Genomic DNA, 25,594 nt, shown 5'->3' on the forward strand with positions numbered 1-25,594 from the left:
CAAACAAAAGGCACATCCTTCTTTGTAAGCTCGTTGAGAGGTGCAGCAATGGTGCTGAAATCTCTCACAAAATGATAGAGGCAAAGGTGTCCCGTCTTTCGATGAGATGGTGGATTTCGCTTTGGTGGAAGTCGACTTTGACGATCCGACTACGAACGTGCGAGGACGTCGCGCCTTAGCAATCGCTAAACCAACTCCGAGAGGTTATTGACCACGCCGGAGCACGATCAACCTGACCACGAGGGTCTGTTTCCTGCGAGCAAACGAAGAACAAGCAAGAAACTGAGATTGCAATCTGGATATTGCGAATATAAGATGAAAGCTTTATTGATCAAGGTGGGGTTCTGTGACGCCTTTGTCTGGTCGTTGAACACAAACGAAGTACGCGAAGTTGCAGCTATGGCGAACTTTTAATCTAAACAAAACCCAAGGTCTAAACGATGCCCTAAGGGCTGTATATATGGAGGAAGAGGGGGTGGATTTCGTGGCCCTTGGTGGAGGGGTCCGAAATCAACCCTATCTCTTGTTTCCCCACACATACGAACTCTAAAAATAGCCTATACTTATGTATTTCGAAATTACATGGGCCTGGCCCAATAATAAGGTGACGCAGCACCTAAAATAGCCTCGGGACGAAATTTATGAAGTGGCATCTTGTATATTTCGTCCAAGGCTTCATGCACACATTATGGTGGCTTCAAAGTCCTGAAATCATCACTTGTAACTCCGTTCTTGTTCCCCTTGCGCATGCCATCATCTCCATGCTTGTTCTTGCTCCAATGTTCATCCTTCTCCAAGCTAGGCCCTTCATTTGTAAGCAAAACAAATGTATCCAATTTAGGCAGCATCATATTCTCATGAACATTAGAATCATTACCAAGAAACGAAAGTACCTGATAATTTAGTTGGCGTGCACGAGCTCTAGTAATTGGTCCAGTATGTATAGCAGCAGGGGCTGTGGGTGTAACAATTGTATTGATGTCCTCATCATCCTCCCCTTCTTGAAATGAAGTCGTCCTCGACAGAAGTTCATCTTCCTCACCCACATAATGCTTCAAATCTGCAATGTTAAAAGTGGGACTAACCCCAAAATCTGCAGGCAACTCAAGTTTATATGCATTATCATTTATTTTCTCTAACACCTTAAAGGGACCATCAGCACGTGGCATTAGCTTTGATTTGCGCAAATCAGGAAATCTATCCTTACGCAAATGTAACCAAACAAGATCTCCAGGTGCAAACACAACATGTTTTCTACCCTTATCTCCAGCAAGTTTATATTTAGCATTCATACGCTCAATGTTTTCCTTAGTTAACTCATGCATTTTTAAAATCAATTCAGCACGTTGTTTAGCATCAAAATTAACCTTCTCCGAAGATGGAAGAGGCAACAAATCAATAGGTGCACGAGGTAGGAAACCATACAAAACTTCAAAAGGGCACATCTTAGTAGTAGAATGCAATGAACGATTATAAGCATTCCTCCCACATTTTCTTATTATTCTTCAAAACAGCCCTAAGCATAGTAGACAACGTTCTATTGACTACTTCAGTTTGTCCATCAGTTTGGGGGTGACAAGTAGTACTAAAAAGCAGTTTAGTCCCCAACTTAGCCCATAAACATCTCCAAAAGTGGCTAAGAAATTTAGTATCACGATCTGAAACAATAGTATTTGGCACACCATGCAAGCGAATAATTTCACGAAAGAACAAATCAGCAACATTAACAGCATCATCGCTTTTATGACATGGTATAAAGTGTGCCATTTTCGAGAATCTATCCACGACAACAAATATGCTATCCCTCCCCTTCTTTGTTCGAGGTAAACCTAAAACAAAGTCCATAGATATATCCTCCCAAGGAACACTAGGTACAGGCAAAGGCATATATAAACCATGAGGATTGAGTCCTGACTTAGCTTTTTGACATGTAGTGCATCGAGCAATAAAACGCTCAACATCCCGTCTCATCTTTGGCCAAAAGAAATGTGTAGCAAGTACGTCCTCCGTCTTCTTCACGCCAAAATGTCCCATTAATCCTCCTCCATGCGCTTCCTGCAACAACAAAAGACGAACGGAGCTAGCTGGAATGCATAGCTTGTTAGCACGAAACACAAATCCATCGTTAACGACAAACTTGTTCCACATTCTTCCTTCTTTACAATTCTGCATTACATCTTTAAAATCAGCATCATGCACATATTGATCTTTGATGGTCTCCAAACCAAATATTTTGAAGTCAAGTTGTGAAAGCATAGTATAGCGACGAGACAATGCATCAGCAATAATCCGAACAAGAGCATATAATTCTTTATCATAAGTAGAATAATTCAGACTAGGCCCACTCAATTTTTCAGAAAAGTATGCAACAGGTTTGCCATCTTGTAATAACACACCTCCTAATCCAATTCCACTAGCATCACATTCAAGCTCAAAAGTCTTATTAAAATCAGGAAGTTGGAGTAAAGGAGCATGTGTCAACTTATCTTTCAATACCGTGAAGGCTTCTTCCTGTGCGGTACCCCAAACAAAAGGCACATCCTTCTTTGTAAGCTCGTTGAGAGGTGCAGCAATGGTGCTGAAATCTCTCACAAAACGCCTATAGAATCCAGCGAGGCCAAGAAAACTCCTCACTTGTGTGACCGTTTTGGGCTGCGGCCAACTCTCAATAGCTTCAATCTTGGCTTTGTCAACTTCAATTCCCTGTGGAGTAACAACATAGCCAAGAAATGATACTCGGTCGGTGCAAAAGGTGCACTTCCCAAGGTTACCAAACAAACGTGCATCACGTAGAGCAATAAAAACAGCACGTAAATGTTCCAAATGTTCTTCCAAAGATCTGCTATAAATCAGTATGTCATCAAAGTAAACTACCACAAATCGTCCAATGAAAGCACGTAAAACTTCGTTCATTAATCGCATGAAAGTACTAGGTGCATTAGTTAACCCAAAAGGCATGACTAACCACTCATATAATCCAAACTTAGTTTTAAATGCTGTTTTCCATTCATCTCCCAATTTCATACGAATTTGGTGGTAGCCACTACGCAAATCAACTTTGGAGAATATTGTAGCACCACTCAATTCATCAAGCATATCATCTAGCCTAGGAATAGGATGACGATAACGAATAGTAATATTATTAATGCCTCTACAATCAACACACATACGTGATGTACCATCCTTTTTCGGCACTAGAATAATAGGAACAGCACAAGGACTAAGGGATTCGCGTATATAACCTTTGTCGAGAAGCTCTTGTACTTGGCGCATAATCTCCTTCGTCTCCTCTGGATTGGTACGGTATGGTGCACGGTTTGGCAGTAAAGCACCGGGAATTAAGTCAATCTGATGCTCAATCCCTCGAATAGGCGGTAATCCCGGTGGCACGTCTTGTGGAAAGACGTCAGCGAACTCCTGCAAAATGTTAGTGACAGCAGGAGGCAAAGAGGAAGGCACGTCCTCGAATGAAAATAATGCCTCTTTGCACACAAAAGCATAGCAAACAGATTTGCCGAAATCTAGCTCATCAATATCAGATTTGGTGGCAAATAAACATGCACTTTTCAATTTAATTTCAGAAGCAACACTAGATGGTTTATTGTTAGGCTTCATTTGTTGCTCAAATTCTTTTGCCACAATCTGATTTTCACTCTTATTCGTCTCCTGTTTTGCTTTATTAGCTCTATTAATATCATCTTTCAAAATGGAATCAGGAGTCATAGGAAGCAAAGTAATATTTTTATCCTTATAAACAAGAGTATAGTGATTGTTTCTACCATGGTGTACAGAATTTTTATCAAATTGCCATGGTCTACCAAGTAATAAGGAACATGCTTGCATAGGTACCACATCACAATCAACATAATCAGCATATGTAGAGATACTAAAATGCACACGAACAGTACGTGTTACCTTAACCTTGCCGCTGTTTTTTTTGTGGCTTTTTCGTGGACTGTAGGTATGAAGAACAGACTCGATCTAAACTACGAAAACCTGTAAAATCTCACCGAGCAACCTGGAAATCTGATACCACTTGATAGTGGCGGAGGTGTCCCGTCTTTCGATGAGATGGTGGATTTCGCTTTGGTGGAAGTCGACTTTGACGATCCGACTACGAACGTGCGAGGACGTCGCGCCTTAGCAATCGCTAAACCAACTCCGAGAGGTTATTGACCACGCCGGAGCACGATCAACCTGACCACGAGGGTCTGTTTCCTGCGAGCAAACGAAGAACAAGCAAGAAACTAAGATTGCAATCTGGATATTGCGAATATAAGATGAAAGCTTTATTGATCAAGGTGGGGTTCTGTGACGCCTTTGTCTGGTCGTTGAACACAAACGAAGTACGCGAAGTTGCAGCTATGGCGAACTTTTAATCTAAACAAAACCCAAGGTCTAAACGATGCCCTAAGGGCTGTATATATGGAGGAAGAGGGGGTGGATTTCGTGGCCCTTGGTGGAGGGGTCCGAACTCAACCCTATCTCTGGTTTCCCCACACATACGGACTCTAAAAATAGCCTATACTTATGTATTTCGAAATTACATGGGCCTGGCCCAATAATAAGGTGACGCAGCACCTAAAATAGCCTCGGGACGAAATTTATGAAGTGGCATCTTGTATATTTCGTCCAAGGCTTCATGCACACATTATGGTGGCTTCAAAGTCCTGAAATCATCACTTGTAACTCCGTTCTTGTTCCCCTTGCACATGCCATCATCTCCATGCTTGTTCTTGCTCCAATGTTCATCCTTCTCCAAGCTAGGCCCTTCATTTGTAAGCAAAACAAATGTATCCAATTTAGGCAGCATCATATTCTCATGAACATTAGAATCATTACCAAGAAACAAAAGTACCTGATAATTTAGTTGGCGTGCACGAGCTCTAGTAATTGGTCCAGTATGTATAGCAGCAGGGGCTGTGGGTGTAACAATTGTATTGATGTCCTCATCAGATGATGAGCCCAGATTCGGATAAATGGCTGGAGGCCATGAAATATGAGATAGGATCCATGTATGTGAACAAAGTGTGACTTTGGTGGACTTGCTCGATGATCAGCAAGCCATAGAAAATAAATAGATCTTCAAGAGGAAGACGGACACTGATAGTAGTATTACTATCTACAAAGCTCGACTTGTCGCAAAAAGTTTCGACAAATTCAAGGTGTTGACCACTATGAGATTTTCTCACTCGTAGCGATGCTTAAGTCTGTCGGAATCATGTTAGCAATTGCCACATTTGATGAAATCTGACAAATGGATGCCAAAGCTGCATTCCTTAATGGATTTCTTAAAGAAGAGTTGTATATGATACAACAAGAAGGTTTTGCCAATCCTAAAGGTGCTAACAAAGTGTGCAAGATCCAGCGATCCATCTATGGACTGGTGCAAGCGTCTGGTGAGTAACATATTGTTGATCAGAAATGATGTAGAATTTTCTGGAAAGCATAAAGGAGAGTTTGAAAGGAGATTTTCAAAGAAAGACCTGAGTAAAGCTGCTTACATATTGGGCATCAAGATCTATAGAGATGGATCAAGATGCTTGATAAGTTTTTTCAATGAGTATATACCTTGACAAGTTTTTGAAAAAGTTCAAAATGGATCAGTCAAAGAAGGAGTTCTTGTTTGTATAACAAGGTGTAAAGTTGAGTAAGACTCAAAACCCGACCACAACAGAAAATAGAAAGAGAATGAAAGTCATTGCCTATGCCTCAGCCATAGGTTCCATAAAGTATGCTATGCTGTGTACTAGACCTATTGTGTACCTTGCCATGAGTTTGGCAAAGGGGTACAATAGTGATCTAGGAGTAGATTAATGGACAACGGTCAAAATTATCCTTAGTAAGAACTAAGGAAATGTTTCTCAGTTATGGGGGTGATAAAGAGTTCGTCGTAAAGAGTTACGTCGATGCAAGCTTTTACATCAATCCGGATGACTCTAAGTCTCAATCTGGATACATATTGAAAGTGGGAGCAATTAGCTAGAGTAGCTCCGTGCAGAGCACTGTAGACATAGAATATTTGCAAAATACATACGGATCTGATACGTCTCCAACATATCTATAATTTATGAAGCATTCATGCTATATTATTATCTGTTTTGAATGATTACGGGCTTTATTATACACTTTTATATTACTTTTGGGACTAACCTATTAACCGGAGGCCCAGCCCATATTGTTGTTTTATTGCCTGTTTCAGTATTTCGAAGAAAAGGAATATCAAACGGAGTCCAAACGGAATGAAACCTTCGGCAGCGTGATTTTTAGGAAGAATATGATCCGGGAGAGTTGGAGTTCACGTCAGAAGATCATCGAGGAGGCCACGAGATAGGGGCGCGCCCACCCCCCTGGGCGCGCCCTACCCTCTCGTGGGCCCCTCGAGGCTCCCCCGACCGACTTCTTTCGCTTATATAAGCCTACGTACCCTAAAAACATCAAAAACGAAGATAGATCGGGAGTTCCGCCGCCGCAAGCCTCTGTAGCCACCAAAAACCTCTCGGGAGCCTATTCCGGCACCCTGCGGAGGGGGAATCCTTCACCGGTGGCCATCTTCATCATCCCAGCACTCACCATGATGACGAGGGAATAGTTCACCCTCGGGGCTGAGGGTATGTACCAGTAGCTATGTGTTTGATCTCTCTCTCTCTCGTGTTCTATCTCGTGTTCCCTCTATGGCATGATCTTCATGTATCGCGAGCTTTGTTATTGTAGTTGGATCTTATGATGTTTCTCCCCCTCTACTCTCTTGTGATGAATTGAGTTTCCCTCTTGAAGTTATCTTATCGTATTGAGTCTTCATTTGAGAACACTTGATGTATGTCTTGCCGTGTTTATCTGTGGTGACAATGGGATATCACGTGCCACTTGATGTATGTTTTGGTGAACAACTTGCGGGTTCCGCCCATGAACCTATGCATAGGGGTTGACACACGTTTTCTTGACTCTCCGGTAGAAACTTTGGGCACTCTTTGAAGTAATTTGTGTTGGTTGGATGAATCTGAGATTGTGTGATGCATATCGTATAATCATGCCCATGGATACTTGAGGTGACAATGGAGTATCTAGGTGACATTAGGGTTTTGGTTGATTTGTGTCTTAAGGTGTTATTCTAGTATGAACTCTATGATGGATTGAGCGGAAAGAATAGCTTTATGTTATTTTACTACGAACTCTTGAGTAGATAGAACAGAAAGGATAACTTTGAGGTGGTTTCATACCCTACCATAATCTCTTCGTTTGTTCTCCGCTATTAGTTGCTTTGGAGTGACTCTTTGTTGCATGTTGAGGGATTGTTATATGATCTATCTATGTTATTATTGTTGAGAGAACTTGCACTAGTGAAAGTATGAACCCTAGGCCTTGTTTCCTACCATTGCAATACCGTTTACGCTCACTTTTATCATTAGTTACCTTGCTGTTTTTATAATTTCAGATTACAAATACCTATATCTACCATCCATATTGCACTTGTATCACCATCTCTTCGCCGAACTAGTGCACCTATAAATTTGCCATTGTATTGGGTGTGTTGGGGACACAAGAGACTCTTTGTTATTTGGTTGCAGGGTTGTTTGAGAGAGACCATCTTCATCCTACGCCTCCCACGGATTGATAAACCTTAGGTCATCCACTTGAGGGAAATTTGCTACTGTCCTACAAACATGTGCATTTGCAGGCCCAACAACGTCTACAAGAAGAAGGTTGTGTGGTAGACATCAAACTCTTTTCTGGCGCCGTTGCCGTGGAGGCTAGGTAAGCGGCACTCACACCCTGTCAACTAAGCTCTTTTCTGGCGCCGCTACCGGGGAGGTGAGTGCTTGAAGGTATATCTTTAGATCTTGCAATCGAGTCTTTTTGTTTCTTGTTTTATCACTAGTTTAGTTTATAAAATAAAAAAATGGAGTTAAGCTTGTCTCATACGCTTTGTCTTTTTAATATCTTTCGTGAGTATGATGAAAAGGAAAATTGTGCTCAAGTGCTAGAAGAAGAAATCTATAGAATGTTTGATACTAAATCGTTGAATGATGAGCACGATTGCAATGTTGTTAGTATGAATTCCTTGAATATCCATGATGCTAATGATATGCAAAGCCACAAGCTTGGGGAAGCTATGTTTGATGAATATGATATTTTTTGTCCCCCAAGTTTTGATGAGCAAATTTATTATGATGATAGCATGCCCCCTATTTATGATGATTATATTGATGAAAGTGGGTTTGGAAGAGTGTCAACTTTAGGAAGTAGTGATCCCACTATTTTGGAGGATGTTGAATCTTATTGTGATGAACATGAAAGTGGATTTGGAAGAGTGTCAACTTTATTTAGTGATGAATCCACTATTTTGGAAGAGGTTCCAATTGATTATGAGAAGAAAGTTGCTATCTATGATGATTATTGTGATGACTTGTATGCTATTAAGAATAATGATAACCATGAAACTTGTCATCATGATTTTAGTTTTCAATTGGATTATGCCTCACATGATAATTATTTTGTTGAGTTTACTCCCACTACCATTCATGAGAAGAATTTTGCCTATGTGGAGAGTAGTAAATTTTCTATGCTTGTAGATCATGAAAAGAATGCTTTAGGTACTGGTTATATTGTTGAATTCATTCATGATGCTACTGAAAATCAGAAACTTTTGCACCTAGTAAATTAGTTTTGTTAATTCACAGAAATGTTCTTCCGATCTGATTCTCCTTGCTCTAGATTGGTACACAAATTTCTTAGGACGTCCTAATTTGGTAGAATTTTTGGACGTCCAGAAGTATACGTTTGATACAAATTACTACAGACTGTTCTGTTTTTGACAGATTCTGCTTTTTTATGTGTTGTTTGCTTATTTTGATGAATCTATGAGTAGTATCGGAGGATATGAACCATAGATAAGTAGGAATACAGTAGATATTACACCAATATGAATTTAGAATGAGTTCATTACAGTACCTAAGTGGTTGTTTTATTTTCTTATACTAACGGAGCTTACGCGTTTTCTGTTGAGTTTTGTGTTGTGAAGTTTTCAAGTTTTGGGTAAAGATTCGATGGACTATGAAATAAGGAGTGGAAAGAGCCTAAGCTTAGGGATGCCCAAGGCACCTCAAGATAATATTCAAGAATAGCCAAAAGCCTAAGCTTGGGGATGCCCCGGGAAGGCATCCCCTCTTTCGTCTTCGTTCATCGGTAACTTTACTTGGAGCTATATTTTTATTCACCACATAATATGTGTTTTGCTTGGAGCGTCATTTTCTCTTGTTAGTATTTTCTTGCTATTATTTAGAATAATGTTTTGCATTTTTATTTTCAATAAAAATGTCAAGGATAGCCTTTTCCACGCTTATTTTGCTAGTATACATGTTGCTGTTTGAAAACAAAAAGATTACCGCTGTTGCAAAAATTCCCTAGAAAATTCAGAGAATGGTATAATGTTGAAACTTTTTGCATATTGAGCTGTGATAAATCTTCTACAGCGTAGTAGTTTTTTCATATTTTTTGGAGTTAGGGAAGTATTGATACTCTTGCATTCTTTACAGACTGTACTGTTTTGGCAGATTGATGTTATGTTTGCATTGTTTGCATATGTTTGCTTGTTTAATGATTCTATTTGAGGATAGGAGTATTAAATATGCAGAGGCATTTAGTATGCAATGTTGAATAATAATTTTAGTGATTTGTTACAGTAGAAAATGATAAGGTTTTGTATTGGTTTATGCTAACCTATCTCACGAGTTCTTGTTGAGTTTGGTGTGGATGAAGCTTTTGATAAAAAGAGAAACCATGATATGAGAGGAATTAAGGAGACACAAAAGTTCAAGCTTGGGGATGCCCAAGGCTCAAGCATCTAAGCTTGGGGATGCCTTGTTAGGCATCCCACCTTTCTTCTTCAACAACTATCGGTTAGTATCGGTTGAGACTAAGTTTTTGCTTTTTCACATGAGTTGTGCTATCCTTGCAATGTCATTTTATTTTGTTTTGCTTGCTCTCTTTTTTGCGGGTGATTTTGTTTTGCTTGCTGTTTGAATAAGATACCAAGATCTGAAATTCTTTAATGAGAGAGAGTCTTCACATAGTTGCATAATTATTTAGCTACTCATTGATCTTCACTTATATCTTTTTGGAGTAGTTTGTCATTTACTCATGTGCTTCCCTTATACCCTATGAGTAAATGGTTGAATGAGTTGAATGTCATAAATCTGAAATTTTATATGTTTCATTTGCTTATCCCATGGGGAGTAATGACTCCACATCTAAGAAGTAGAGGTTGTAAATTTATTGAAGGTTAGCAAGCATTGTATTAGTCATTTGAACAATTCATGAAAGAATATTGAAGGAAGAGAGATTTCACATATAAATACACTATCCTAGACATCTTTTATAATTGTGAGCACTCATTAAGTATGACATGCTAAAGAGTTGATGTTGGACAAGGAAGACAACGTAATGGGTTATGTTTTCGCGCATCTCATTTAAAGTATATTGTCATGGATCATTCAAACATGTTGATCTTGCCTTTACCCCTCATGCTAGCCAAAATTCCCTGCACCAAGTAGAGATACTACTTGTGCTTCCAAATATCCTTAAACTCAGTTTTGCCATGAGAGTCCACCATACCTACCTATGGATTGAATAAGATCCTTCAAGTAAGTTGTCATCGGTGCAAGCAATAAAAATTGCTCTCTAAATATGTACGATCTTTTGGTGTGAAGAAAATAGCTTTATACGATCTTGTTATGGAAGCAATAAAAGCGACGGACTGCATAATAAAGGTCCATATACAAGTGGCAATATAAAGTGACGTTCATTCGCATTAAGATTTTGTGTATCCAACCCTAAAAGCGCATGACAACCTCTGCTTCCCTCTGCGAAGGGCCTATCTTTTACTTTATGTCTTTTACTTTTATGCAAGAGTCAAGGTGATCTTCACCTTTCCCTTTTTCATTTTATCCTTTGGCAAGCACCTCGTGTTGGGAAGATCTTGATATATATATCCAATTGGATGTAAGTTAGCATGAACTATTATTGTTGACATCACCTAAAGGTGAATACGTTGGGAGGCAACACTATAAGCCCCTATCTTTCTCAGTGTCCGATTGAAACTCCATAACCATTAGTATTGCGTGAGTGTTAGCAATTGTAGCAGACTATATGATAGTTGAGTATGTGGAGTTTGCTATTCCTGAAAATAAGATGAATTGCAATTGTTTGATGACTGAGAATGAAGTTTGCTAGTTTTCAAGAAAGTTTATGGTCTATGCTTTGACATGTGAATTGCTTGTTACTTTATCGTGAGAAGTCTTATGAGATGAACTACTGTTATGACATATTATCATGCTAGAAAAGGTGATTAAAATTATCATTGATCAAACTTGTGCACATGCTAGCATTCACACTTCATAAATTCTTTCTTTTATCATTTACCTACTCGAGGACGAGTAGCAATTAAGCTTGGGGATGCTGATACGTCTACAACGTATCTATAATTTATGAAGCATTCATGCTATATTATTATCTGTTTTGAATGATTACGGGCTTTATTATACACTTTTATATTACTTTTGGGACTAACCTATTAAACGGAGGCCCAGCCCATATTGCTGTTTTATTGCCTGTTTCAGTATTTCGAAGAAAAGGAATATCAAATGGAGTCCAAACGGAATGAAACCTTCAGCAGCGTGATTTTTAGGAAGAATATGATCCGGGAGACTTGGAGTTCACGTCAGAAGATCATCGAGGAGGCCACGAGATAGTGGGGCGCGCCCACCCCCCTGGGCGCGCCCTACCCTCTCGTGGGCCCCTCGAGGCTCCCCCGACCGACTTCTTTCGCCTATAGAAGCCTACGTACCTTAAAACATCGTAAAGGAAGATAGATTGGGAGTTCTGCCGCCACAAGCCTCTTTAGCCACCAAAAACCTCTCGGGAGCTCGTTCCGGCACCCTGCCGGAGGGGGAATCCTTCACCAGTGGCCATCTTCATCATCCCGGCGCTCTCCATGACGAGGAGGGACTAGTTCACCCTCGGGGCTGAGGGTATGTACCAGTAGCTATGTGTTTGATCTCTCTCTCTCGTGTTCTCTCTCGTGTTCCCTCTATGGCATGATCTTGATGTATCGCGAGCTTTGCTATTGTAGTTGGATCTTATGATGTTTCTCCCCCTCTACTCTCTTGTGATGAATTGAGTTTCCCTCTTAAAGTTATCTTATCGGATTGAGTCTTTATTTGAGAACACTTGATGTATGTCTTGCCGTGTTTATCTGTGGTGACAATGGGATATCACGTGCCACTTGATGTATGTTTTGGTGACCAACTTGCGGGTTCCGCCCATGAACCTATGCATAGGGGTTGGCACACGTTTTCTTGACTCTCCGGTAGAAACTTTGGGCACTCTTTGAAGTACTTTGTGTTGGTTGGATGAATCTGAGACTGTGTGATGCATATCCTATAACCATGCCCATGGATACTTGAGGTGACAATGGAGTATCTAGGTGACATTAGGGTTTTGGTTGATTTGTGTCTTAAGGTGTTATTCTAGTATGAACTCTATGATGGATTGAGCGAAAAGAATAGCTTTATGTTATTTTACTACGAACTCTTGAGTAGATAGAACAGAAAGGATAACTTTGAGGTGGTTTCGTACCCTACCATAATCTCTTCATTTGTTCTCCGCTATTAGTTGCTTTGGAGTGACTCTTTGTTGCATGTTGAGGGATTGTTATATGATCTATCTATGTTATTATTGCTGAGAGAACTTGCACTAGTGAAAGTATGAACCCTAGGCCTTGTTTCCTACCATTGGAATACCGTTTACGCTCACTTTTATCATTAGTTACCTTCCTGTTTTTATAATTTCAGATTACAAATACCTATATCTACCATCCATATTGCACTTGTATCACCATCTCTTCGCCGAACTAGTGCACCTATACAATTTGCCATTGTATTGGGTGTGTTGGGGACACAAGAGACTCTTTGTTATTTGGTTGCAGGGTTGTTTGAGAGAGACCATCTTCATCCTATGCCTCCCACGGATTGATAAACCTTAGGTCATCCACTTGAGGGAAATTTGCTACTGTCCTACAAACCTGTGCACTTGCAGGCCCAACAACGTCTACAAGAAGAAGGTTGTGTAGTAGACATCAGGATCTGAATGTAACCATTGACTAAACTTCTCTCACGAGCAAAACATGATCACACCTTAGTACTCTTTGGGTGTTAATCACATAGCGATGTGCACTAGATTATTGACTCTAGTAAACCCTTTTTGGATGTTGGTCACATGGTGATGTGAACTATGGGTGTTAATCACATACAGATGTGAATATTGGTGTTAAATCACATGGTGATGTGAACTAGATTATTGACTCTAGTGCAAGTGGAGATTGAAGGAAATATGCCCTAGAGGCAATAATAAAGTTATTATTTATTTCCTTAATTCATGATAAATGTTTATTATTCATGCTAGAATTGTATTAACCGAAAACTTAGTACATGTGTGAACACATAGATAAAACATATAGTCCCTAGTATGTCTCTACTTGACTAGCTCGTTAATCAAAGATGGTTATGTTTCCTAACCATAGACATGTGCTGTCATTTGATGGACATGATCACATCATTAGGAGAATGATGTGATGGACATGACCCATCCGTTAGCTTAGCATTATGATCGTTACAGTTTCATTGCTACTGCTCTCTTCATGACTTATACATGTTCCTCAGACTATGAGTATGCAACTCCCGAATATCGGAGGAACACTTTGTGTGCTACGAAATGTCACAATGTAAATGGGTGATTATAAAGGTGTTCTACAGGTGTCTCCGAAGGTGTTTGTTGGGTTGGCATAGATCGAGATTAGGATTTGTAACTCTGTGTTTCGGAGAGGTATCTCTTGGCTCTCTCGGTAATACTCATCACTATAAGCCTTGCAAGCATTATGACTAATGAGTTAGTTGTGGGATGAAGTATTACGGAATGAGTAAAGAGACTTTCCGGTAACGAGATTGAACTAGGTATGATGATACCGATGATCGAATCTCGGGCAAGTAACATACCAATGACAAAGGGAACAATGTATGTTGTTATGAAGTTGGACAGATAAAGATCTTCGTAGAATATGTTGGAGCCAATATGAGCATCTAGGTGTCACTATTAGTTATTGATCGGAGATGTGTCTCGGTCATGTCTACATAGTTCTCGAACCTGTATGGTCCGCACGCATAACGTTCGATGACGATTTGTATTATGAGTTATGTGATTTTATGACCAAAGTATGTTTGGAGTCCCCGATGAGATCACAGACATGACGAGGAGTCTCTAAATGATCGAGACATAAAGATTCATATATTGGAAGGTTGCATTTGGACATTAGAATGGTTCCGAGTGGTTCGGGCATTTTCCCAAGTACCGGGAGGTTACCGGAACCCCCCGGGAGAAGTTATGGGCCTTGTGGGCCATAAGAGGGAAGCACACCAGCCCACAAGGGGCTGGTGCACCCCCCTTGGGCAGGAGGCCGAATTGGACTTGGGAAGGGGGCGCCACCCCCCTTTCCTTCTCCTACTCCCTCTCCTTCCCCTTTTCCCCCTCCGGTAGAAGGAAAAAAGTGTGGGGCCGAATCCTACTAGGACTGTAGTCCTAGTAGGACTCCCCTCTCCCTGGCGCGCCCCTTGTTGGCCAGCCTCCTCCTCCCCTCCTTTATATATGGGGGCAGGGGGCACCCCAAAGGCACAACAGACAATCTCTTAGCCGTGTGTGGTGCCTTCCTCTACAGTTTTACACCTCGGTCATATCGTCATAGTGCTTAGGCGAAGCCCTGTGCTGGTAACTTCATCATCACTGTCACCATGCCGTCGTGCTGACGGAACTTTCCCTCGACCTCAGCTAGATCTAGAGTTCGAGGGACGTCACCGAGCTGAACGTGTGCAGATCGCGGAGGTGTCGTGTGTTTGGTACTTGATCGGTTGGATCGCGAAGACGTTCGACTACATCAACCGCGTTATTGAAGCGCTTCCGCTTTCGGTCTACAAGGGTACGTAGAAAACACTCTCCCCTCTCGTTGCTATGCATCACCTAGAGATAGATCTTGTGTTATCGTAGGAATTTTTTTGAAATTACCGCGTTCCCCAACAATTAAGCTTGGGGATGCTGATACGTCTCCAAGGTATCTATAATTTTTGATTATTCCATGATGTTATATTATCATTCTTGGATGTTTTACAATCATTTTATAGTCATTTTATATCATTTTTTGTACTAACCTATTGACATAGTGCCCAGTGCCAGTTGCTATTTTCTGCATGATTTTTACATCGCATGAAATCAATATCAGACGGAGTCCAAACGCAACGAAACTCCTGGAGGTTTTTTTGGGCCAGAAGACATCTAGTGGGCCAAGGAAGCACCTGGGAGTGGCTCGAGGGGAGCAGCACTCACCAGGGCGCGCCAGGAGGCCCAGGCGCGCCCTGGTGGGTTGTGCCCACCTCGGGTGCACCCTGAGCCGCCACTTTGCTCTATAAATACCCCAATATTCCAGAAACCCTAGGGGAGTTGACGAAAATCAATTCCAGCCGCCGCAGAGTCCAGAACCACCATATCCAATCTAGATACCATCATGGAGGGGTTCACCACTTCCATTGGTGCCTCTTCGATGATGTGTGAGTAGTTCTTTGTAGACCTATGGGTCCTTAGTTAGTAGCTAGATGGCTTCCTCTCTCTCTCTCTCTCTCTCTCTCTCTCTCTCTCTCTTGATTATCAATACAATGGTCTCTTGGAGATCCATATGATGTAAGTATTTTTGCGATGTGTTTGTTGGGATCCGATGAACTTTGAGTTTATGATCAGATCTATGTTTTTATTCATGAAAGTTATTTGAGTCTTCTTTGATCTCTTATATGCTTGATTGCTTATAGCCTCGTATTTCTTTTCCAATATTTGGGTTTTGTTTGGCCAACTTGATCTATTTATCTTGCAAGGGAAGAGGTGCTTTGTAGTGGGTTCGATCTTACGGTGCTTGATCCCAGTGACAGAAGGGGAACCGACACGTATGTATCGTTGCTACTAAGGATAACAAGATGAGATCTATATCTCCGCAATAGATAAACGGGTCTCGTCTACATCATGTCATTGTTCTTATTGCATTACTCCGTTTTCTCATGAACTTAATACACTAGATGCATGCTGGATAGCGGTCGATGTGTGGAGTAATAGTAGTAGATGAAGGCAGGAGTCGGTCTACTAATCTTGGACATGATGCCAATATAATGATCATTGCCTGGATATTGTCATGATTATTCGAAGTTCTATCAATTGCCCAACAGTAACTGTTTTCCCACTGTTTGCTATTTTTCTCGAGAGAAGCCACTAGTGAAACCTACGGCCCCTAGGTCTCTTTTCATCATATTTGCCTTTGCGATCTATTTTCCCTTGCATTTATTTTCAGATCTATTTAGCCAAAAATACAAATATACCTTGCTGCAATTTATTTGTTCCCCGATCTATTTATCCTATCTACCACTTTTACCTCACGTCATTTGCCTATCTTGAGGCACCGTACCTGGAAGGGATTGACAACCCCTTTAACACGTCGGGTTGTGAGTATTTGTTATTTGTGTGCAGGTGCTGTTTACGTGGTGTGAGGAAGTTCTCCTACTGGTTCGATAACCTTGGTCTCATCACTGAGGGAAAAACCTATCGTCGCTATACTGCATCATCCCTTCCTCTTTGGGGAAATATCGACGTAGTTCTAGCAGACATCAGCCACCCTCCCTCTTTGTCGTCTACTAGCATATGGCAAAGCTTCTATGTTGTCCGCTAGCAGACGACAAAGAGTTTGTTGACGACAAACATGATCTTTGCCGTCAGCTCTTTCTTTGCCATCAGTTTTCTGTAAGCTAATGGCAAAGACCCAGCTGATGGCAAAGATCTGGCTGACCGCAAAGATCCTGATTTCAGTAGTGAACCAGTGTGCGTAATTGTCACATTGAGAACTGTGCAACCGTGGAAATTTAGTGTGATGGGTACTAATAATTGCAGTTGATTATATTAGAATTTTAACCACCTTCCAGCGCCAATATAATTCGTTAGTCCCCCGCTTCAATTGCCATTGCTCTTTTCTTCATCACCCGCTTCAGTAGCCACCATCTTCATCATCTCGGCCGGCCGCCCCTGCCACTACACACTTATATACACACTTTGCAATCTCGCTTTCTTGTGGTTTGTACTTAGCGCAGCCATGTCGTCCTCCGCGAGCGACAGTTCCGCTAGTCTGGCGCCCACTCTAAGGTCTAACTTCGGAATCAACGCGCTCGTCTTCCATGAGTCTGGCATCAAGCCCTGTCCTCGTTTATATCCGGTTCATGGAAGGGACGCCGCCGCCCGAGTCGTCGGACGATGACCAAACAGACAAGGAGCCGTTGAAGGATGAAGAAGATGAAGGCGGCGACGATGATGATGATGATGAGGAGGAGGAGAAATGGTAGAACGAGGAGGAAGAGGACGAGGACATCAACGACGACAAAAAGCCAATGACTAACGGCAAGAAGCGTCCTCGCGGAGATGATGTCACGGGGCCATCAAACAATGAGAAGAAGAGAAAGGACTAAAGCAGACTGTATATCTCTGCTGCCGTTGTCTCATATTAATTCCTTATGTTGATTCTCTCTAGCTATTATATATTCCGACCTTAATACATAATGCTCTTGATTTAATTACCAATTTGGCATGTTCTCCCCCTCTCGATCTAATCGCAAACGGCTAATAATACGGAATCGACAACGATCTTCCACATTATCGCACATAGTTGGTTTCTTCAATTGTGTGCCGTGTAGAGCACACAATTCACAAAAAAAAAATTGTATGCATTGTCTAGAATTATCGCACACGAGTGTCCTTCAAAACCCATTGGTGTATCTTTAAACTCATCACACACGCGTAATCTTGAAGTCGAACATGTGCTCTGCTTAAGTCATTGCACACACTTTGTTTTGCAAAGTATTTGCCAATCAATGCCCACAATTACAAATCCAGAATGGTTTGCGTTATGGCAACTTATCGCACATGCAGAAGGATAATTCTCCGTGTTCTGTCATTGCACACGGTTTGCCTACCAAAATTGTGTCCCATGGATGAGACGCCGCACATGTTTCATTTTCTGGCACACGAGTATATTTGTTACCGTTTGTGATTTGTGCATGGCACACAGTTTGATCGAATGGTCTCCGATACATGTGTTGTATTAGGACCTTCCTACAGTAGCGTCTATCCCCTTCCACCAGGGAGGCAGAAGGTGGCCCATTGGTATGCCAACAAAGAAGAAGGCACCTGCAGAAAATTATCGCAAACTGCCGCTGCTCGAACCTCAACGCCGCCAACAGCTCCCAACCCTGAGCTCACTCCACCAGACCAGCCTACCCCATGCGACGTCTCCAAGGATAACACGATGCAAAATGACGCCATCGCCGCCAAATCTGCTAGATTTTGAGCTTTCACTCCGGAGAATGGTCTGGGGTAGGACGGAGGGGTCTTCGGCCGTTCCTCCAGGAAGGAAAACGGTGCCCTTGGGCGTCGCCGCTGCCGTTGCCGGACCAGCTAGCCAGGGGTCCCCCTGGGACCCAACCTACACCACCTGCTCCTCATCTGCTTGAAGACCAACGACCACGACCTCCGGCCCTCGAGGGAAGCGAGGAGGAGTGGATCTGAGGGGAGATGCGCTGCCGAACCTTAAAATCTACAGCCTACACTCGGAGGAGGAAACGCGCCAGGACCGCCGCCTACCAAGGCCTCGCCACCCGCGAGGCTGATAGCTCCGGCCACCGGCTACCGCAGATGTCACTTGTCCAAGACACTGGTGCCTCGCCACCCTGGGCTACCGCCCCGGCGTCCGCAACCCTCCGCAATGCAACAGAGCGATGAAAGCCCCGCCACCACCTTCATCGGTGTTCGCAAGGGCTTCCCCGATGTCAGTCTCTGGTGACAGCGAGGGGAAAGGTGGGGAGGGAGGGGTGGCAGCGTTCGAACCCTAGTCGTCCCCCTCCAAGTCGCCCTCGGGAGGATGACGCAAGAGCCGGGGAAGGGGACATCATTAAATTTAGATACAACCCCTAAGAAACAGTGCACTGGGCTAAGTTTTTATACCTCGATATCATGCTAAGAGACGTTGCATTGAGAGAGCCCTTATGGTTGGACTAGGCGCTCATTTTTCTCTATCATCACGGCCCATCGATCAGCACTATAAAATCCATCGCATGTTGGGCGAAAAAGAGGCATCGGACAAGGTGTGGTCCATGCATGCCTTGTGAGAGAATTGATTATAGTGGTCCTATCAAGGCTATGTACACAGTGTATTGCTATGTATTTTATTGGAGTGCACCTAATTGGTGCATTACTATGCACCAGTTGTGGAATGAGCGCTCACACGTCTCCCGCTCGTGGGGCTGCCCAATAAACAGGGCGAGCTCTCGCTCGATTGTTGGTCCGCTCAGTTCATTTGTTTCTGGTTCACTCGGCTCCCAGTTTTACACGACAACTATTAACCGTTGTCCAGGGCCCCATTGACCATTGACCTTTTAGGAACTCTTCAAAATTAAAAAAAATCATGAGTGAAAAAAATCATACAAATTCTTTCAATTTGAAAAAAGTTGATAATTTAAAAAAAATCATGGATGTGAAGAAGTTCATGAATTTGAAAAAAAACTTCACAAAACTTAAATAAAATCATAGATTTGAAAAAAAGTTTAGGATTTTTAAAAATCCATGAAATCATAAAGTCAACATAATTTAAAAAAGTTTGCTAATTTGAAAAGAAGTTCACAAAAATAAAAAAACGTGAATTTGAAAGAAGGTCACGTGTTTGAACAAAAATTATATGAAAAATGCCCCTCAAAACCGAACAAAAGCCAATCAAAAACCAAAACAAAGAAGAAGAAAAAACTGACCAAAAGATTCCCAAAACCAGGACATGCTTCTCCACTAGGACTACCTTAGATGGGCCAGCCCATTGTGACCACTTCAGGCACCATGTACCATTTATATTGCAAGTTTTTTTTAACACAATACAAATGCAAGTGCTCATCTTTCTGACGCACAATCTATCTTTATGAGCATCTCCGGGAGACTGAACCGGCATCTTAGGATTTACGAAGTCATTACAGGTGCCTCATAGTTGACAGAAATGTCATCCTAAAATAAATTCATGAAAATGTGAGCATCAGAACTTGAACCCTGATGGGCTAGAGATACCACTATCTTTCTACCAATTTATACAGTAAGTTAAGTGATGCTTAAGACACTGAATATGATTATATTGTAAGTTAAGTGACGCTTAAAATGCTGAATAGGATTCCACGCTTGTCTTGTAAAGAAATATAAAAGCGAGTAATGATCTAAACGCTTTCATATTTCTTTATGGAGGAAGTATTTTTGGCCTCGGATCCCGCGTGAAAGTCATCAGAGGTCGGTGTGTTCAGAACGTCCATTCTGCTCCTTCTCTTTCGCTCCTCATGTTCGCCTTTTCTTTGGTTCGTTAACTGAGCGTACTTAGAAAATCAGTATGTATATGGAGGAAGTATTTTTGGCCTCGGATCCCGCGTGAAAGTCATCAGAGGTCGGTGTGTTCAGAACGTCCATTCTGCTCCTTCTCTTTCGCTCCTCATCTTCGCCTTTTCTTTGGTTCGTTAACTGAGCGTACTTATAAAATCAGTATGTATACATGTCACCAGAGGTTTCGTGGTGTAGTTGGTTATCACGTCAGTCTAACACACTGAAGGTCTCCGGTTCGAACCCGGGCGAAGCCATTTTTTTTTGTTTATCATTTACTAGATATTTGTATGTGCAATTGTCCGCAGAAAAAAATCTGCAAACATGAGCAAACTTAGGCGAAGCCATCTTTTTTACCTTTTCGTAAGTGGGAAATTTTGACCAGCTATGATTTACGCGAAGCCATCTTTTTTACCTTTTCGTAAGTGGGAAATTTTGACCAGCTATGATTTACGCGAAGCCATCTTTTTTACCTTTTCGTAAGTGGGAAATTTTGACCAGCTATGATTTACTACTAGAAATTTATGTCTGTAGCTGCCCACAGAAAAATATATGCAAACAAGAGCAAAACGCAGAGAATGTGTATATCTGTCCTCCAAATTGCCAAGCATCTACATCAATCGCTGCAATACGCATAAATACTTGAGCATGACAACCAAATCTCGACGTATAAATGCAAAGCAAAGTCCCAGTCTCGACTGACGGCGACTGAAGCTGACTCACAATTAGCACAATAAACATGGAGCTGCATTGATAATTTCAGAGACTAATTACTCTGTGACGAAACGGATGATGACCGTCACAGTCCTGATTAACTTGTAACAGGGCATCACCACATGTGGTACAATCTTTCCAGGGTTAAGGGTAAGACGAACACAAAATAAGCCGATAATCTCGCAATCCTGATGAATGAGAATGATCTTCATGTGCCACTTGTCTGAATTCTCAAAGGCATATGCAAACCTGATCTACAATGGTGTCCGAAAAGCACAAGTTTCTGCCTGCCCTTGTTTATATCGATAGCTGAATCGTGGACCGCAGGTAACAGGACAGTCCTATTAGGTCTCACCAGTGGAGTTACATCGGCGGAAAGCCGAGCAGAACTGCCCAAGTTGTGTCCCTGTGCTGATGCTGGCTCCAACAATGTCATCTCCAGATCTGCAGCATATCAGCAGAAGCATCTTTTGTTGTCCCTGTCAAGCCCAAGTTCATCTCCCATGGACCAAATCCTTCCATAAACAGAAAGGTGATGCTCAAGACTATTCTTCAGATAAGAATAGTATCTGCTATCAGCATGATCTCGGGCCCATACGTGTTGGTTGCTTAGTGGTGCCACGAAGGCTCAGTGTTGCATGATCTTCCCCTGGTCTTACAGCACACAGCGTCTTGGTATCATATCATATCTCTTCTTCTTCTTCTAGGACCATTTTGCTCTGACCTCCTGTATCCACCCCCCCTGGTTGGTCATTACACAAAAATTCAGCAACATGTCAAAGATGATAAGGAAAAGAAAGAAAGAGCTAAACTTAGCATCGTCATACAGTATTTTATTGCTTCCTGCGAGTTATTCTGGACGTTCGTTGGGGATGTGGCAGACTTGTCTGTGTTTCCTTGGCATCTTATATTATCATATAGATAGATGACCAATCTAAAAAAAGAAGTAAAGTATAGAACTTGATTAGTATACAAGGTCCTAGATGCCCTGGGATATCTGAACAAGTATTCCCTCCGTTCCAAAAGTAATTGAAGTTCTAGGGTTGTCCTAAGTCGAACTTTTTAAAGTTTGACCAAGTCTATGGAAAAATCTGCTAAGATCTACAAAATCAAATATATAGTATTAAAATATATTTTATAGAGAATCTACTGAAACTAATTTGGCGTTGATATATTTTTTCCATGAACTTGGTAAAACTTAAAGACGTCCTTACTTAGGACAAACCTAGAACTTCAACTAATTTGAAACAGAGAGAGTATATTATTAGCCTCTAAATAAAGATATCAATCTAAATAAACCAAAGAACTTGATTAGTAAATAAGGTCCTACAGGTCCTGGGTTATCTGAAACTAGTATATCATTAGCCTCTACATCGGTCCAATGATCCTGTATTATGACGATAATTTTCGGCAATAACACTGCATAAATTGCTTGTTGGGATAGCATCAAGGATCTCATCTGGCTATTACTAGTAGTATTTTCACTAGTTGCTGATCTCATGCAAGTCCTTGTTGCATTCCTTGTCCTGTCTGCATCAAGAGAGCGATCCTCAACCCAATTGTTTGTGAACTAGTGGGACTTGTTTTTCAAATCTGACAAAAAAGACTATTGAATGTAGCAGCGAAAGAGTGAAACGGATGTACAACCGCCGCGATTAGAGTTAATCTACTGATTGGACAGGACCCGGAAGGTGCCAAAGGGGAACAAAATATCAAGAACCGTTCCATCCAGCGACGGCAATTCGGTAGGTTCCACACGCTAAGTGCATGCGCTTAAGCGTGGGAAATAATGACAGCATGTAGTACATTTCATATATAACTCAACAAAAATCATGCCTGCACATTATTTACCAATCTACATGCCTATTGGAGTTTCAGTTTACCGATAGCAAACTTTGTATTACTGGGAGATTCATCTACTGATATATACATGCCTATTGAAGTTTCAGTTTACCGATAGCAAACTTTGTATTACTGGGAGATTCATCTACTGATATATACATGCCTATTGGAGTTTCAGTTTACCGATAGCAAACTTCGTATTACTGGGAGATTCATCTACTGATATATACATGCCTATTGGAGTTTCAGTTCATTGATAAAAGAAATTATAACATAAAAAAGGATAAAAAAATAACATTATACTGACCAGTAAATCATCTTGCTTGAAACTGCCTGGCCTTATGTTCCTGTTCCGTCAGCAAAAGATGGCGGGCAGGGTCCTGAAGCTGGCATGTCAGTGTTCGGCAGTAACTGATGATTCTGGTTTTGTTGTGCCTTTTGAGATGCATAGGGAAACATATCCGGCAGCTGCGAGGAATCGACACCGTAAGCTAACAGGAGTAAAAGTCTGATAGATCAGGAGGAGACTAACTGTGTTGTTCTAACCTGAGATGCTGCTGTTAGTGTGTCGTCTGGGTGCAGGAAAGGGTTTCTTGGCTCACCACAGACACCATTGTTTTGCATCTGGTTTCCCACATTGAGGGAATCGATAGCTGGAGATTGGACCCTAGGCATTTGATTTGGGAGATGATGGTTCATAAACGGTGCTATTCTTTGCAGCTGGCTAAGGCTCTGCGTCGCGGGCATGCAGGCTGAGTTCAAGCCCATGGCCATCGGCGGCATGAGTTGGTGGGCACCAGGGTACATCATGGGCGCCATCCCAGTAGTCATCCACATGATCTGAACCCAAGCCAACGCTGTCAGTCGAGTACCGTGCTTGATTGAGGAGAAACTAGAAATTCAGGGTGTGATTTTGAATTTTGAACCTGAACTTGCAGTTGCAGAGACTTCAAGTACTCGATTGCTTCGTCTAGGATGGACGCCTTGTCGCTCTGCAATTAATTTTTAGCTAGGATCAACCATCCACACCAAACTTCAAACGTAACAATGACTCATGAACACGAGTACTAATGCAGAAACTTCTCTGATACCTTGTTGCAATGGGGTACGAGCTCTTGCAATGCTTTCATCTTTTCGTTGATCCGATCCCTTCTTTTCTGCAAGACAGAAATATCACAAGACTGGTTTGCAACAGGACAACACTGGAATGGGTGAGTCGTCAGGGCTTACCCGCTCTGATTGGTTATGGACCTCGGCAGCACGAGTCCTTCGCTTTGCCGCCGGCCGCTGCGGCCGGGTCTCATTGACGGCCTCACAGTCGTCGGCATCCTGCAAGCATCATAATATTCCCTCCGTCACCGGTTCAGCCGAGACTATACATACACAAACTTAATAAGTGCTTAGCAATGTCGCCGTCTCCGCCGACGTGGTCGAGGGGAAAAGGAAGAGAACCTCGCGGCGGCTACCCAGTTCGTCCCTCCCCCTCTTAGACAGTAGCGCTTGGCCTCCCGCCGAAGACGAGCCCGGCTCCTCCTCCGGCGACGGTAGCAGCGCCGGCGCCGTCACCGCGTTGCTCCCGCAGAAGCTCGTCCCGGCGCCGCTTCCCGCCACGAGCGCGCCCGCGTCCCCGTCGGCGACGCCGTGCCAGAGGTGCGAGTACAGGTCCCTGCCGCCGCCGCCGTCCGGGATCAACCACGCGGCCGCGTCCTCCGCGGTGACGCCGCTGGCCGCGCCGCTCTGGGGGCACCGCCGGTGCGGCGTCTGGGCCTGCGCCTGCGCTACGATGGCCCCGTCCTGCCACAGCAGCTCCACGAGCTCACCGCCCGCCTCCTGCAGTCTGCGCCACGAGAAGGCTCTCACAAGGAACAACAAGCACAAAAGAAAAGAAACAAATCAATTGGGCAGAGAGAAACTCGTGAATTACGGGAGGTGCCTCTTGTGGTTGGGCGCCGGTCTTGCGCCGTCGTCCATGATCCTGGAGCCGATCGAGCTGACGGGCCTCTCCACTTGAGCAGAAACCGGCGGAGAGCAAAGCTGTGTTCTGGAGAAGAGCTGTGGAGTGTGGGCTAGTCTAGCTGAGATGGATTTTCTCGGGAATAATAAAAGGAGAGGAGAAGAGAAGAGTTGTGCTGCATTTGTATGGAGGGGGGGATCCGTTGACATCGTTGTCAGCCGTGTGACTGTGAATATGCGGCAGCCACCAAGAAAAATAGTACTGTATTTGCTCCAAGGGCGGAGACTGAACATGAAAATCAAAAATCAATAGAAAAATATACAGAAATAATAACGTACATTTCTTTTCACAAAAAGGTAACCACCGGCGAAAACCTACCCGATTATCTCGCGTGGTATTCCATGGCGATACGTGGAACAGCACATACTCTGATAAAACAAGCTTTTATTTATATTAATTAGAAAAATGTAGCACGGATACAATAACGATGAATAACACCAGACATCTGCACATCTATCATGCACACATCCAAAACACGAACTATCCGGCAAAATC

At 42.5% G+C, this 25,594-nt stretch overlaps 1 protein-coding gene and 1 non-coding gene across 2 annotated transcripts; one reads left to right on the forward strand and one right to left on the reverse strand.

The window, feature by feature from the left end:
• Window positions 1-20,712: 20,712 nt before the first annotated feature.
• On the forward strand, window positions 20,713-20,786 carry TRNAV-AAC. Its single transcript has one exon. It is a non-coding gene; the product is annotated as a tRNA-Val (tRNA).
• Window positions 20,787-21,090: 304 nt separating this feature from the next.
• On the reverse strand, window positions 21,091-25,178 carry LOC119363832 (transcription factor PHYTOCHROME INTERACTING FACTOR-LIKE 13-like). The gene is made up of 8 exons (XM_037629198.1): window positions 25,010-25,178; window positions 24,538-24,922; window positions 24,316-24,414; window positions 24,177-24,242; window positions 24,012-24,077; window positions 23,632-23,925; window positions 23,393-23,553; window positions 21,091-21,985 (listed from the first exon to the last, which is right to left on the reverse strand). Exons 1-7 carry the CDS (start codon window positions 25,054-25,056, stop codon window positions 23,425-23,427), a joined length of 1,086 nt encoding a protein of 361 aa, XP_037485095.1. The 5' UTR covers window positions 25,057-25,178; the 3' UTR covers window positions 21,091-21,985; window positions 23,393-23,424.
• Between the last annotated feature and the right edge of the window lie 416 nt (window positions 25,179-25,594).

This window comes from Triticum dicoccoides, chromosome 2B (genome assembly GCF_002162155.2).
Source record: "Triticum dicoccoides isolate Atlit2015 ecotype Zavitan chromosome 2B, WEW_v2.0, whole genome shotgun sequence".
NCBI lineage: Eukaryota > Viridiplantae > Streptophyta > Magnoliopsida > Poales > Poaceae > Triticum > Triticum dicoccoides.

Bases quoted from the DNA above. Each gene is read 5' to 3' on its own strand.
- LOC119363832 (XM_037629198.1), bottom strand. From the start codon at position 25,056: ATGGACGACGGCGCAAGACCGGCGCCCAACCACAAGAGGCACCTCCC. The intron at 24,243-24,315 runs GTAAGCCCTGAC...TCTGTCTTGCAG, and splicing joins TCCATAACCAATCAGAGCGG to AAAAGAAGGGATCGGATCAA. The intron at 23,926-24,011 runs GTTCAAAATTCA...GCTTGGGTTCAG, and splicing joins CTCTGCAACTGCAAGTTCAG to ATCATGTGGATGACTACTGG.